Source organism: Antedon mediterranea, chromosome 6 (genome assembly GCF_964355755.1).
Source record: "Antedon mediterranea chromosome 6, ecAntMedi1.1, whole genome shotgun sequence".
Classification (NCBI taxonomy): domain Eukaryota; kingdom Metazoa; phylum Echinodermata; class Crinoidea; order Comatulida; family Antedonidae; genus Antedon; species Antedon mediterranea.
In genome coordinates this window covers 11,608,816-11,625,351 of record NC_092675.1, presented here as the reverse complement: position 1 = coordinate 11,625,351, position 16,536 = coordinate 11,608,816, and the positions used below count along the sequence as shown (strand labels likewise).

Sequence of the window (16,536 nt, the reverse complement as noted above, 5' to 3'; positions counted from 1 at the left end):
TCGCAAAGTCGCCCAATACAAAGTCGCCCCAAAACAAAGTCGCCCCATCTCAAAGTCGCCCATCGCAAAGTCGCCCCATCTCAAAGTCGCCCCAACGCAAAGTCACCCCTAATTAATTTTTATTTTTAATGGAGTAAAGTGCTTTTTGAAAATCATTAAAAAATAGTTCCTTGCTTGAAAGTTATATAAAAAGATTATCCCTGATTTATAGTTTCGGAAATATTAATTTAATATGATTTTAAAATTAGTTACCAGAGCCAAAATTACAAATCTTTCTTCAACCTACAAGTGGATTTACCAGCTCATTTTTTTAGGATAATATAATATATGGTTCTAGGACACCTACCCCCTAGACAGTTACCCCCCGGATGTTTACCCCCCGGATGTTTACCACCCGGACAACTACCCCCCCTTAGGACAACTACCCCCCGGACAACTACCCCCCGGAAAACTACCCCCTTAGGACAACTACCCCCTTAGGATAACAACCCCCCCCCCCGGACAACTACCCCCCCGGACATCCACCCCTTAGGACAACTACCCCCTTAGGATAACTACCCCCGGGTAACTACCCCCGGTCAACTACCCCCCCTCCGGTCAACTACCCCCCCCCCCCCCCTACCTCCCCCCCCCCCCCCCCCCCCCCCCACATCAATGCACAAATAATTACTTACCTCAGAAAAAATCGAAGATTCCAAAGGTTTCACTTCCGCCGTGGTAACTCACTTCCGCCGTGGCATTCTGTAATTTGCCGTGGTGTTTCACTATTAATTTGCAGTGGTGTTTCAATACTAATTTGCCGTGGTGTTTCATCTTTAAGTTGCCCTGGTATTTTTGTTAAATTGCCGCGATGTTTTATTTTTAATTTGCCGTGATGTTTTATTTTCAATTTGCCGTGGCTTTTTTCAAATTGCCGTGGCTTTTTTCAAATTGCCGTGGCTTTTTTCAAATTGCCGTGGCTTTTTTTGAAAAAATTGCCGTGATATTTTTTATTTTTTTATTTTTTTGCCGTGACACTTATAGGCCACCGTATAAACTAGATGGTACGCTCGCTTCGCTCGCGTACCATCTAGGTCGTGCCCACAGATGGTTCTCGAATACATAATGATTTCAGCATTAAAAAACTGGCGATTTCAAATGTACAATAATGCAGGACAATAATACATGTCGTTTACAGGAACGAATAAATAGACAGTGTGATTTATGTACTCAACTAAAATTAGCACCCTGGGAATTACTTCCGAAAGAGAAACTTGTCACAAAATGAGACCAATTGTTTTAAAAGTCAGATTTAAACAAACTTATTTTGTGTTTTGTATGTAACATTATGGTTGAGGGATGGGGAAGAGAGGATGGGTGCAAAGAGGAACAATTTTTAAATATATTCTTTATTTTGTAACGAAATATTAATTGTTTTCATGTTTTACAAATAATATACCACTAAACACAGTAAAACATTGCGATGTAATACTTTGTTGAAACTATCACCGTCGTAGTCGATTGAAATAGTACAGTACATGTAACGATACACTATGACGTATGTTTATATATAATGTTAAACAATTTGTGAAAACCACCTCTATTCGGGGAAAATCATAAATTCGATTTAATCGTCAATAAATATTAAATTATCTAACTCAACTTAATTAGTAGGCCTAATGGTTTTCAATTGTTTCTTAGAGCCAATTCATAATTAAGTTGGTTCCTACCCTACCCACCAAAGTTGTTCTGCGTTTAGGGCATGTGATGCACCGTATAGGCTTATCCTCTACTGGCTTTACAACGCTACTCATGCCAGTGAGGGAAGGGTGATGATGTGGGTGGTTTAAATGCAATAATAAAGATTTGTACATAATATACGGCGACTGAAAACGCTAGCTCATTATCCGTTAAAAAAAAATAATATCCAACCTCTGCAGAACAGATTGGAAAAAAAATGGATCGAATTTCTGTTATGAGTATACAGTACTTGCCTTTACGACGCTTGAGGGAATAGACACTTGTGTAACAGAGATTGGAATGTTCCATTCATCGCAAATCAATACATTTATATAAACGTATATTAAATCTATCAAAATAGTATTTTTTTAAAGAAAATCGGCCTGTCTTCAACATTATGATGCTGTACTCGAGCTGTTCAACCGGTTTTCAGCCATTAAAAACAATTATCGTAGGAGGAGATAGGAAAATGCGAAGCATCCTCGTATTATTGTCTTCGGGTATTTTTCAAGACGGACATCCATTAGACAGTGTATACCACGATCGAAAAACACCCCTATTTGGGGCAAATCGTTGAACCTAAATTCGTTTTAATTGTCAATAACTAATTATCTAACTCAATTTAATTAGTAAACAGGGTTACATCAGGTGGTTAAAATCAGTACCGAGATTCTAAAGGTTGGTTTCCTGTCGACGTATGAACATCACTTTTGTTGCGACTACGTCGATTTGTCGTAAGAAATGCGGATTTTACAGGAAACCGATTACGATCGAAAATTTATAAAATCGACGCAACGTAAGAAAAATGGTAACGACAAACGATTTTACAGGAAACCGATGACCTAACCATTGTTGCGTTACGACGTTTTCTTCCGATTTTACAGGAAACCGGGATTTTTTATCTTACGCTTGAATGAACGCCCTTGCGTCATGTTTCTTACGTCTCTTACGAAAGTTGACTTGAAGTCAACTTTCGCAAGAGACGTAAGCGCAATCGTAACAAGCAACCAATGAGCGACAAGAGTTATGACGTAATGTGTATGTCCTTATAGTGAAATAAAGCCGGACAATAACATTTGTATGTATTTACTACTATAATTTTAGCCTAATCATGTTCTAATCAGGGAGTTTTAGGGTTGAGGGATGGGAAAGCGGATAGATGCAAAGAGGAACAATTTTTAAATATATTCTTTATGCACTCAGTAACGAAATATTTTTTTCATGTTTTATAGGCCTATAAATAATATACCTCTAAATACAGTAAAATATTTGCGATTTAATACTTTGTTAAAACTGTCACTGTCATAATCGATTGAAATATAGTCACGATACACCACTACGACGTTTATATTTTTGGTAATTATTAATTAATACAAACGTTGAGAAGGAACTGTCAGTATAGGTTATTTGTATATAATAATATGTTTATATATCTAACAGTAGAGCCTATCCACAATCTCAGTAATAAGTTTATTTGTATATATTTTTATATTACATCTAACAGTACGAACATTCACAGTAAGAAATGTTCGATTCAAATGAGGACCAAAAATAGGTAATTATAATAGGTATTTACAGTATTGTTCAAGTTTATTCTCAAAGGGCCCATATATTTGGCTACCGTATGTGTTAAACCAAGGGCTCATAAATTTACCTACTTGTGTTAAACCAAACTCTGGCAGACTGAGAGATTGGGATGTTCCATTCATCGCAAATCAATACATTTGTATAATCGTATATTAAATCAAAATAGTATTTTTTAAAGAAAATCGGCCTGTCTCCAACATTATGATGCTGTACTCTAGCTGTTTAACCGGTTTTCAGCTATTAAAAACAATTATCGTAGGAGGAGATAGGAAAATGCGAAGCCTCCTCGCATTTTTGTGGCGGGTATTTTTCAAGATGGACATCCATTATTAGACAGTGTATACCACGATCGGAAAACACCCCTATTGGGCAAATCGTTGAACCTAAATTCGTTTTAATCGTCAATAACTAATTATCTAACTTAATTTAATTAGTAAACAGGGTTACATCAGGTGGTTAAAATCAGTACCGAAAGTACGAACCAACTTTATATACCATCGAGTAAAAATTCTAGAAGTAAAGCGCGATTTACCGAATTTTGCCCTTACGTAAATTTATATATAGATTATAGGCCAGTAAATAATGGGTATCTTACTGCGGTAGTACTATCTCATGCTCGATTAGATATGCTTATAGGCCAATAGGCCAATGCCTATAGTCTAGGGCCTAGGTAGGTCTAATAATAATAGGATGATCTCGAAATGATTTGCCTTTTTTTAATTTTGAAAACTATTTAAGGCTAGGCCTAGAGGGCCAGGATAATTAATTCATATTTTGATTCATACAAATAATACATAGGCCTACTAGCCTAGGCTAGTTTGATTATTTGGTCAAATCAATTCCTATTAGTAGCCTACGGTACCGTACAGTATTAATTAAGTATTTTACTAATACTAGGGCCTAGCTTATCTACTGAAAATAACATGTTGGTGTGCTGCACTGACAGGTAGGCTACAATAACAACATTCAACATTTTGCGCGAAAAATGATAAAACCCGCTCTAAAAAGAAACACCAATCAGAGATGTTGTTTCAAATACGTCATAAATCCGACCGACGTAAGAAAAAAATTTCAACTTTCGTAACAACACTAAAATCGACGTAAGCATACGACGTGTGTTTCACAGCCAAAATTTCAACTTTCGGGAGCAGCATAACTACAGATGTTTCTCTGCGGCCCGACACGATCTTGACTAACGTCAACGACGTCAATTTTTTCTCAGAGACGTAAGAAACGTATGAAACGCAAGAATCGTTGCAAAATTCGACTTCTTACGTCGACAGGAAACCAGCCTTAACCAACTTTATATACGATTCGAGTAAACATTCTAGAAATAACGCTCGATTTACAGATTTTTGCCCTTACATAAATTTATATATAGATATATATCGCTTTCCCAGACCATCCTCCTCAGCTATATACATGAAATTACATGACATTTATTATTTGTCATCCTTCAGGGCAGGTATTGTATGATTCCACTGTACATAGCCGTATACCTGCCCTGACGTATGACAAATAAGACATTTTATTATTTGTCATCCTTCTTCAGAGCAGGTATTGTATGATTCCACTGTGCATAGCCGTATGTAGGCCTACAGTGGAATCATACAATACCTGCCCTGAAGGATGACAAATAATAAATGTCTAATTATTTGTCATACGTCAGGGCAGGTATACGGCTATGTACAGTGGAATCATACAATACCTGCCCTGAAGGATGACAAATAATAAATGTCTTATTTGTCATACGTCAGAGGGCAGGTATGCGGCTATGTCTGGGGCGGATCCAGACATTTTTTTGAGAGGGGGGGGGGGGGGGTCCGCCAATAAAAAGGGCACATCAGATATTGAGTATTTGAGCCACAGCCCCCCCCCCCCCCATGGTGGGGGTTGTGGCGAAGCGAATTTTGTTACAGGACACACTTAGATGGCCGGAAATGGCACTCTCGCACGCAAAATCCATGATAAATGGCACCTTTCTAGTTTGCCGGAAATAACACCTTATTAGCAGGGATAACGATGCAAAATTAAAAGTTGTTATTTTATCGAGAAAAAAACATTTTTTTGGCACTTATAATAAATATTTCTCAGAGAAAAAAGCACATGGCTTGTAGAACTATATTATCTTGGCGTAGGAAGACAAACAAATCCCAGGTCATGAGAGGCTCAACTACAAAAACAAGGTTGAATAGTGTAAGGACCCGTTCGATGATTTTTGAGTAAACAATCTACCGCGTATGGTCGTACGCGCCCTAGTACGATATTTTAACTACATTTTTTACATGTTTGGTTGGATGTAATGGAAATAAAAAATAGTTGATCTGATGGAATGATATGTAAATAAACAAATACTCAAAAGAATTATGTTTACAGTTCAATTATTTTCAGAATAATAATACATAAAAATGTGTTTACCAATGGACAAATAATCGCGTCAATTAGCGCGCATGGTAACGTACGCGGAGTTGAATCGTAAAAAGTTTACATGCGCCCTCTGTAGTATGTGAAACGATCTATTTTTAGAAGTTTAAGTAGAGATCATCACGCGTCACCACCTCTCACGATGCTCTTTGATCGGCCGCCGTAACTTAACATCGCGCTCATTGTGATAAATTTCTGTTTTAATTTTTGGGGTTAGTGTAGCCTACTCTGTACATACTAATATACACACAAATATGTCACACGAATAAAATATTGAACCTCTAAAAAAAGGGCACCGTCAGGGCAGGTATACGGCTATGTACAGTAGAATCATACACTACCTGCCCTCTGAAGGATGACAAATAATGTCAGGGCAGGTATACGGCTATGTACAGTGGAATCATACAATACCTGTCCTGAAGGATGACAAATAATAAATGTCTTATTTGTCATACGTCAGGGCAGGTATACGGCTATGTACAGTGGAATCATACAATACCTGCCCTGAAGGATGACAAATAATAAATGTCTTATTTGTCATACGTCAGGGCAGGTATACGGCTATGTACAGTGGAATCATACAATACCGTACTTGCCCTGAAGGATGACAAATAATCAATATCTTATTTGTCATACGTCAGGGCAGGTATACGGCTATGTACAGTGGATTAGTATTCGTTTACGTTGATTCTCCTTTTTCCTACAGCATAAACATAACCCGATTATGATATCTAATAATATCTTTTTCAAAAATGTTTGGTAGGCCTACACTTTAATTCCATGTATATAGCTGTGGGATGTCTGGGAAAGGGATATACATATATTTAAGTACTGTGTAATACGGTATAAAATAAGCGACGTGTGAGTAAATACTGCATGGCCGGACCGCAAGTAAAATACGATACATATATGATGAAGTAGTAAATATCTACACATGCGTAGAAGATCTCCTGGATTGGAGGAGTAGGGAGATTTAGATCCTTCCAAAATTCATATCATCGAAATGTTGCGTAAACGAACGGCGTTCCATACGAATTGGCGGATGTTTGTATTTTGTGTGTTGTTGTGGCGATAAAGCTAGCCGCCGGCGGATGACAATGGTTTCTATCTAGCCTAGGCCTAGCTTCTAGCTAGTTTATTATATTTTAGTTGAATTTATACAGACTTGCCTACCTAGCTAGGTCTCAATATGTATGATGCCCCTTTAAGGTCTGTATAATAATAAATAGTAGGCCTAGCTAGCTAGCCTAGCCTAGTAGGCCCTAAAATAAGTAGGTCTAGGCCTAGGCCTAGCCTAGGGGTAGTAGGCCTACTAGGCTAGGCTAGGCTAGGCTAAAAAAGGTGATCCAGGGGGGAACAGACGATCGGGCCCAAGACGATCGGGCCCAGAAAACGTGGTCCCGATCGTCTTCAGCGTTGGGCCCGATCGTCATACCAGTTGGGCGGCCCGATCGTCCAGTGTTTTCAGAACCGCGTTGGGCCCGATCGTCTTACCAGTTGGTCCCGATCGTCTTAGCGTTGGGCCTGATAGTCTTTTGTGATATACAAAATAATTTGCCACATTTCATCATTTTTCATTCCTAGTGCTCAGTGTCAACGTGCTTTTCTTGCGTAGGCCTGGCCCTACTTAAGATTTTAATTTAAAAGTAATAAATTATATTTTTTCTGATTTTATCATAATTTTACCCTATTTTCCCACAACTGGTTTTAAGAATTTCTTACCAATACTCTCGATTTGAATAAATGTGATTGATTTTGATTGTTATTATTGTGTTGTTTGTATTCGCGTATTTATTTATTTTTAAAAATTTTTTATTTTCTCGAGAATGTTTTGGGCCCGATCGTCTTGTTTGTTGGGCCCGATCGTCTGGGCCCGATCGTCTCTGGGCCCGATCGTCTCTGGGCCCGATCGTCTTTCACCCTTGATGGGCCCGATAGTCTCATGATTTGGGCCTGATCGTCTTGAAGTGGGCCCGATCGTCTGGGCCCGATCGTCCGTGGTCCCGATCGTCTGATAACCGATCCAGGCTAAATAGCCTAGACTAGGCCTAGCTACTAGGGCCTAGGCTTCCGTTGTAAGTTGTAGTAGTACTAGTGGCCTAGGAGGGCTAGCCTACCGGCGCTAGTTTCGTTTCGTCATTAATTTCGACTCAAAATGTGTTGAGTAACTTTATCGTGAATACCACACTTTAGAATTAGCCCTCAAAAATACTTTTACGAAGGAGATCACACAAAAATTAACAAATTATAATAAGTCCTTTAAGTTGATGAATTTCGCATACTCCATGTTCAATGTTGTTGTTTCTATGGAGCGTCAAAAGAGCAACTATAATATGGCTAAAAACTCAGTATTATAATGCGTATAGTTAAGGCATTTATTGGTGAAGATTACGTTCAATTTTAATATATTTTGTCATTGTCAATGTCAATGCAACAAAAATGTTACTGTTGATACTGTACATGGTTTTCGTTAACTTTTAAGAATAAAAATCGACAAATTCATCATGATATTAGATTACATGTATAGGTTTATACCTCAATGATCTAAATAATACCCTTAGGCCTGTGATAGGTAGTGATGCTAATTTAGGTTCGGTTGATATTTTTGAAAACAGCACATTATTAGCAGTAACATGTTACAGCATTTTTATTGACAAAATAATATTGAAATTAAATGTGTATTTCAATAATAGGCCTAGATGCATTAAAAGAAGATGCATTCCACTGAGTTTTTAACCATCTATTTATTATAATTGCTCTTTTGGCGCTCCATAGAAACGAAAATATTGAACTTCGATCGAGTATGCTAAATTCGCGAACGGTATGCGAGAAACATGTCTTCTTCATAAAAGTAGTTATGAGGCCCAATTATAAGGTGTGGCATTCACAATAAGTCTGTCAGAAGGAAGTCGAAATAAAAACAGGTGCGAAACGGAACTAGCGCCAGCCTACCCATCATAGAACTATAAAATTACAATTTTAATGATTTGGGATAATAGGCTAGCGGGGAACAATCAAGACCACACAGAAGATCGGGCTTGAGCTTGAGGATATCGAAGCAAAGATCGAATACCTCGAAAGCGAAGACCCTACAATATGGTACTAGTGTACACAAAATCCGACCAAAATCATACAAAATCCTGATAACACCTTGAATTTACAGATTCTATAAAAATATTTCTTTTTTACGACTTTTTTTATTCAACTGGCCATATGATGACGTCACAACATCTGATTGGCAAAATATTCACAAGAATTCGTACTACAAACAATCCAATAGCTTCACTTTTTATTCATGACGAGCTATAAGTATAACAGATTGAAATTTACTGTAAAGATGAAAATAAGTGACTCACGTTATTTACATTTTTAGACATGATGACGTCATAAAAATTAAAATATTTTTAACTCATGCGAAAGTTAGTTGATTGACCTAGACAATATCAAAATCTGGGTAAAAATGGAAAACGGATAAGTGGAGATGATTATGTAATAAAAATAACTTTCACCATTTAGTTTAGAAACTATGACTGTTTAAAAAAAGCATAATTTGACGACTTTTTGAACTATTTGCATCAAAAACGCGCTCAAATTGTCCAAATCGACGTGCTCGTATGACGTAATTTTCGTAAGTCGAAATTGTTTAAAAGTTGGTAAAATTACTAGAGAAAAGGCTGGAAAAACATAAAACACGTGAAAAAAATGTGTGCACCAAATATTTTTGAATCGAAAAGTCCTTTTTTTAATTCAAAAGAAATGTTAATATATTTTCATATGTTAATACATAGTGCTCCATTGATCCAATATGGCGCCAGTGGAGCACAGCGAAATAGTGTCGCATACAAAAACATCGATAAAAAACACTTCTGTTCAATATCTGTTAAAAGTGTTACTCCATTCGTAATGCAAAAGAAAAATTTGTTTCAAGCCACATGATTTTAATTAGGTGATCATTTAGAATAAAATGATCACCTATTGTTATTGTATGAAATCTTTATTATTATTAGTTATCCGCACTATGGCGGATAACTCCTTGTAACTGTCCTGTTTCATCATCTTTTTTTTTTTTTTTTTTTTCTGTATTATTAGTTATCCGCACTATGGCGGATAACTCCTTGTAACTGTCCTGTTTCATCATCTTTTTTTTTTTTTTTTTCTGTATGTTACGGGCTTCGCATGAGTCCGAGCGGTTTGCTTATATAGTCATATAGGAGAAACGTCCGAGCGGTTTAATATTTAAAGTTATCAGACAAAGATGAACATCAAAAATGCAGTAAAGTTAAAGTAAAAGTATATTTCTTTAATGAACAGGCGCTCTTGCTGGCCTGTGTCTGTTCACCTTCATGCCAAAACTAAAACTAAACTTAAAACATATCATCTTAACTATTTAAAAAACCCACCCTTACTTCTGATTGGCCAACAATATTCCAAGTAGTTTGATAAGTTAGCCTTTTTCAAAAATTGAGACAAAATTACCAGTTAACTTTGTCTGGGGCTTTTTTTCTAGGCCACATGGTACCATATGATATGTATAACTGCAAGAGGAGTAACTAAAGGTTACTGGATAATAACCTCTATAGTATGAGTTATTATCACACCCCCCTACTGAATAAAAGAGTGTGTCACTCTTCTAAAAATAGTATGTCCTTAACTACAGTACTTAATAACTAAACCAATATAATATGAGAATATAAAACTGAAAATGTTCAAAGTAGTTTCAAATGTTCAGCTTTCAGTATTAAAATTAAAAATGCAGTGTTTATAATTTCTACTGCTCTATCATCAATTGTTCAAGTTATTGTTCATCAATGGTATGGTGTCCACTGTGTTAAATTTAACTTCAAAATCATAAAGTGTTCTGCAGTTCTGCAAAAATCACGCTGTTAAAAATAAAATATCAATCAAATTAATTACATAAAAGTTTTTCTTCAATGCTCCTCATTTCACTGTTGTACTGCTGTCAATCATAAATGTAAGAGTTCATAAACAGGTCACAGTGTTCAAAGTTTGTATAAAAGAAGATGATACGGTTAATGGTCACATTCATACCACTTTATGGCAACAGTTCGAGATGCACTTTATACTTAATTCTAAATCTTAAATAATATAATATCATAATAAATCAGATGTACTACAATACAGTAAAGTGTCTAATACCAAGTATAAGTTGGTAGTACATAATAACCTTCAATATTGTGAAGTGCTCTGGCCAATTGTTAGTTGGTGATGCTAAATATAATCTTTACCGACAATATAGATATTATAATTTTTTTTTTTTTTTTTTTTTTTTTTTAACCAATTAGACACAATTGTTATAATGGTCACAATATATATAGATTCTTTGTGAGAATCTTTTCGTTTGTATGTTAATACTTAATTTTACTATATAAAGTGGGATTATTTGTGATAATCCTTATAACATACACATTTTGGGCTGATGAAGCTTGTGTACTCACTTAACTATAAATTAAAATAATGCAATGTACCATATGTTCCCTGAATTACTAACATCGACGTGACAAACTGTCAGCATTGGTGTTTGTTATACCTTTGCGGTATTGTATATCAAAAGTAAATTGTTGTAGAGTCATTGACCATCTCATTAGTCTATTATTTGAATGGCGGGTATTGTCAAGCCATTTCAACGCCTTGTGGTCAGTTATAACTGTAAATTTGTGCCCTTGTAAGTAATATCGTAACTTGTTAATTGACCATACTATAGCTAAACATTCTTGTTCAGCAACTGAATAATTTAACTCATTGGGCAACATCCTTTTACTAGGGTAAACAATAGGATGTTCATTATAATCATTATCTAACTGGCTTAAAACAGCTCCAATTCCTGTTTTCGATGCATCAGTTTGTAGTAAAAATGGTTTATCAAAGTTTGGTGCTCTTAAAATGGGGTGAGCAATAAGCTGAGATTTTAAATCTGTGAATGCTTTATCACACTCAGACGTCCAATTTAGTCTCTTAGGTTCGGCTTTTTTAGTCAAGTTTATCAAGGGTCTTGCTATGTCATCATAGTGTAGAATAAACTTCCTATAATACCCTGTCAATCCCAAAAATGACCTGACATTCTTCTTAGTTTGAGGGGTAGGGAATTTCTCTACCGACTCTATCTTATCTAACATAGGCTTTATTTGGCCATCCCCTATGGTATGTCCAAGGTAGTTTACAGTGCTGTTAGCAAATTTCGATTTAGATGGCTTAATAGTAAGACCAGCTTCTGAAATTTTACTTAATACAATATCTAAATGATTTAAATGATCTTGCCACGTATTAAGTGTATTGGTTAGTTCCCGTTTTTGTTTTGTAGAAATGGAGTCTGCAATTTTTACATCTTTCCATGTTTGTGTTTGTTTATAGGATGGACCTATACTGTCATCAAGAAATTGTGTTTCGAGATCATAATCAACAGGCTGAACAAGTGATTCATTGCCTATTTCTTGAATTACCCCAGTTACACAGTAACATTGAGATATTTGCCGAGCGTCTTCTTGTGTGTACCATTTTTTGATTAAGTTAGCATGTATAATTCTATGAGATTTACGTTTATCAGGCATATGTATTTCATAATCCACCTCACCAACCGTTTTAGTGATTTTATATGGACCTTGCCATTTCGAATCCAACTTTCCCGCGCCTTCTGGGAGGAAAATTAAGACCTCTTCACCGACTTTATAGTGTATATCTTTTGCAGTTCTGTCGTAATAAGATTTCATTTTCTGTTGCTTTTTCTGTTTAGTGTGATTTGCACTAGCCATCCATTTAGTTAAGTTGTGAGCTATCCCTAACAAGTGTGAAGGTATGTCTGTTTGAGTGTTCTCGCCAAGGAATCCTTGCTTAATTAAGCTTAAGGGACCCCTTATTTGTCTACCATATAGTAAGTGAAATGGTGAATATCCTGTGAATTCACACGGTACTTCTCTATAAGAGAATAACAGCAATGGAATATACCTATCCCAGTTTTCTCGTTGGACATGAGACAGCGAATTTATCATAAGTTTCAGTGTACCTATAAAACGCTCCGTAAGTCCGTTAGTCTGTTGGTGATAAGGCGTAGTAGGAATTTTCTCAATTCTCAATTTTTTGCATAGTTCTACGATAATTTGAGACATGAAGTTGGTACCTTGGTCATGAATAATTTGACTAGGTAAACCCACTCTCGAAAATACAGTGATTAAACTCTGTGCTACAGTTACCGCGGTTTGATCGGTTATTGCAATGGCTTCTGGATATCTAGTTGCATAGTCGCACAATACTAAAAGATATCTATTTCCATCCTCTGTAACACAAAATGGACCTGCAATATCTATTCAAATTCTTTTAAACGGAATATCAATGATTGGTAATGGTCGCAATAGTTGTTTTTGTTTCTTTGTTTTTGTCAAATACTGACATTGAGGACATGTTTTACAATGTTCTCTAACTTGATGGTTTATTCCAGGCCAATAAAAATGTTGGGTTATCCTATCCTGTGTCTTTTGGACACCTAGATGTCCAGTTTTGTCATGAGCTATATTTATAATGTGTTCTCTGTACTCCTGTGGTACAACTATTTGGTCATCGATTTGTTTGCGGAAACGTGTCTGTGGTTGGCATTTTCTCATTATAATCCCATTTTCTTTATAAAAACAGACATCTTGATCTTTTGTGCATGATTTATCTTTTACCTCACTTCGAATGAATTTCAATGTTTCATCTTTTTCTTGTAGTTTTATCAAGTCTTTAATGTCGCTGTGCAACAAGGATTTTGCCTCTGGTGTGTTTGGCAAATTGTAATCAAGTGATTCTTTGAAATTAAGTGCCACATTTTCTGATGTTGTTTGATTTTGTTCAAGATATTGTCTAATACAATCCTGAGCTTTTATTTCGGGCAATACACGAGTTTGTGCTCTAGTAACTACTAGTACATCTTTTGGTTTGTCCCATTTATTTTCTGGGTCTAGATCATTGCCCAATAGACCATCACTACCAAGGCCTTCTATTACACCAACGATAACTTTGGTAGTAGGTATTTTTTCTGTGGTAATATGTACCTCAGCGGTAGGAATTTCTATGTTAGTGCGGCCTATGCCTCGGACTAAGGTATACGAACCTGTGAGACTCTTTTGGGGAATAAACTGTTTATCAATCAATGTAATTGACGATCCTGTGTCTCTCAAAAATGTTATGGCTTTACCCTCAAGTATACCATTAATTAAGAAAGCTTTGTTCAAAGGCTCACGCCCGTATTCTTAAACCGGACTTTAGTCGTAGTTCGAAGTTCGACTTGGAAAAGTCGTAGTTCGAGCTATTACTTCAAATTCGATTCAAAAACGAAGTAGTCGAAGTTTGCAGTTCGACTTAATGAAGTCGAGCTTTTAGTCGAGTTGCACACGTCTGGGTAACAAAGGCTATACATTGGCCAATGACAAGAGAGTATTTGAGGAGCAGACGAAATTTTGCGCATTGATATCACTTTTCATTTCTTACAACACTTTTTACGCATCAGGACTATATACATGAAAAATAATTTTAATCGTTAATTATTAGAACAATATCAGTATTAATTTAACAGTAAAGTATATTTGATTAACAACAAATAAAATCTTAAAAATATATTTAGGAACCATGGCGGTACGGTAACTTTTATATTTTCTAGGCCCCAACAAAGTATGATCGCCACGAACCACGCACTTCATAGCGTGACAAGAAAGCGCTAGGCCCCCTAAACATTCCATCGCGTGGTGAATTGCCGCATCTCCCATTGTCGCTATGGCGTGACGTAGCTCAAGTCGGACTTGCGCGAAGAAAATAATGTAATTTGTATACAGTTGTAAATAAAGATGATTTTCATTATTATAATTTATACCAATGTATATTTAATTAAGCTAATATAAATATAGATATTTCATTCTTCAATATCTGGCCAATATAACAACTCAATGACTGTTACGTTTTTTATAAACATCGTTTAAAAACCATTTAGTCGACCATTTAGTCTGCCCCCTCCAGGACTAAAAAAATCGATCAAAATCCGTCTTGATTTAGTCGAGGTTGGCCTGATTTAGTCGGTGATTTAGTTGAAGTTCGTTTTATGAATTAAAATGACGTCATTTTTTTAGTTTTAGCTCGAACTACGACTAAAGTCCGGTTTAAGAATACGGGCGTAAGTCTTTGATGAGCCACTATGCACCGTGATGCACTTTAAGGAATCGTGCGGTCGTTGATTTTTTTGTCTTTGATTTTGATTTTGCCGACCTTGTTTGTTGCTAAATCGGGGAGGTTGTTGAGGAATAAATGGCCTGTTTAATGAATTCAGATCTTGCTGATAGCTAGCATTAAAGTTTGGTCTAAATTGATGCTGATTTTGTGGATTTGTAGCCGGCCTGTTAAATGCACTGTGATTTGGTGCAGAAGGAGGCGGGTTAAACCTTGGCCTGTTGTAAGTCGGTCTGTCAAACCTTGGTGGTTTGCTATTGTAGGGCTGCGGTCTGTAATGACTATTTGTGCCTATTTGCTTATTATTTAGCTTATGGCGTTGCCAATAATTAGGTATTATGCTGGCATACTCCTCCGCCTCTCTGGCAAAGTCAGCTGTATTTAATACTTTCTTTTGAAGTAAATGCTGGCGCATATCATTGGGAATGTTCTCTAAAACCTGTTCGCGTATTATTAATTGCGAAATACCTGCCGCATCATCAGCCGCAATGCCAGAGTATCTCACCCAACAATCAAAATTATGCCCAACCTTTGTAATGTAGGAACGTATGCTTTCATTGTCATTTCGCTTTAAGTTCCTAAATTTTTGTCTGTAATGTTCTGGGGTCAGTTGAAACACTTCCAGTATCGTACATTTTAGGGTTTCGTAATCAAAATTTACGTCCATGATGGTATTCATGGCGTCTCGAGCCTTTCCCCCAATGCATTGGGAGATGCGTCGAACCCAAGTGGATTCCTCCCATTGTTCCCTTTTAGCATAACTTTCGAATGCCGTAAAATAAGCGTCAGCATCGATATTATTAGTTAGTTTTTGTTTATATCGGTCTATTTTTGTGGAGGCATATGAACTTGTGGTGCTATGACCATCATTACTCTCTCGTTGTATTTGAGCTCTTATAGTTTCAACATTTTCGTCTCGTGCTAATGTCTTATTTGCAATCTCTCTATCATATTCAATCTTTTTCCGTTCTAATTCTAACTTTTCTTTTTCCATTTCGATTTTTTGATAGGCCAACCAATCATGCATGTGCATCAAAATCATTTGACCCCCAATTTCTACAGAAATTTTATCAAGTACCATATCCGGAATGTCGGTCTCGTTACCAGTATTTTGAGTGGTTTCGGGTATATCTGGTACAACAGTACTATTTTGAGAAGCAGCCTGAGAAGTTTGTGCTTCATCGGTATTCATTATGGAACTTTGTTGAGATCTTAAGATCCTACTTGACTTATGTTTAGGCATTAATGTACTTCTACAATATATAATGACTATGACTTAAGACGTAGTAAGATATATATAACAAAACTTAAACTATAGTGCATCACAAACTTTTACCACAAAATGAAAAATGTACCTTTAACTTGGAACTCATTGATGATATTGACAGAAAGTTTTCCTTCCCTTTGTGTTTCTGGCATGAAAACAATGTCATCCACAATGTTGGTAAAGTCTTGTTTCAGATCAAAATTCAAGTCAAACAAATCCATAAAAAAATTTGTGAAGTGGTCCACCACAGCACAGTTCGTCTAATGTTAATAGTAACGGGTTAAAAACGTTTCCAGCACCGCTGCCACCATGTTACGGGCTTCGCATGAGTC

The 16,536-nt window shown here is 36.4% G+C and overlaps 2 protein-coding genes across 4 annotated transcripts in view; one reads left to right on the top strand and one right to left on the bottom strand.

Annotated features, from left to right (window-relative positions):
- Window positions 1-6,673: 6,673 nt before the first annotated feature.
- The window catches only part of LOC140052635 (protein phosphatase 1 regulatory subunit 42-like), a 53,929-nt gene continuing 44,066 nt past the window's right edge, over window positions 6,674-16,536 (top strand). The window contains exon 1 of one of the 3 annotated variants that reach the window (XM_072098304.1): window positions 6,674-6,774. The gene's annotated coding sequence lies outside the window, so the exon portion shown is untranslated. Of the gene's footprint in view, window positions 6,940-16,536 lie in introns of all 3 variants that reach the window. The other 2 variants (XM_072098303.1, XM_072098302.1) reach the window with 2 other exon arrangements.
- LOC140052420 (uncharacterized) lies at window positions 11,235-12,851 on the bottom strand. The gene has a single exon (XM_072098031.1). The coding sequence runs from the start codon at window positions 12,849-12,851 to the stop codon at window positions 11,235-11,237; it is 1,617 nt and encodes a 538-aa protein (XP_071954132.1).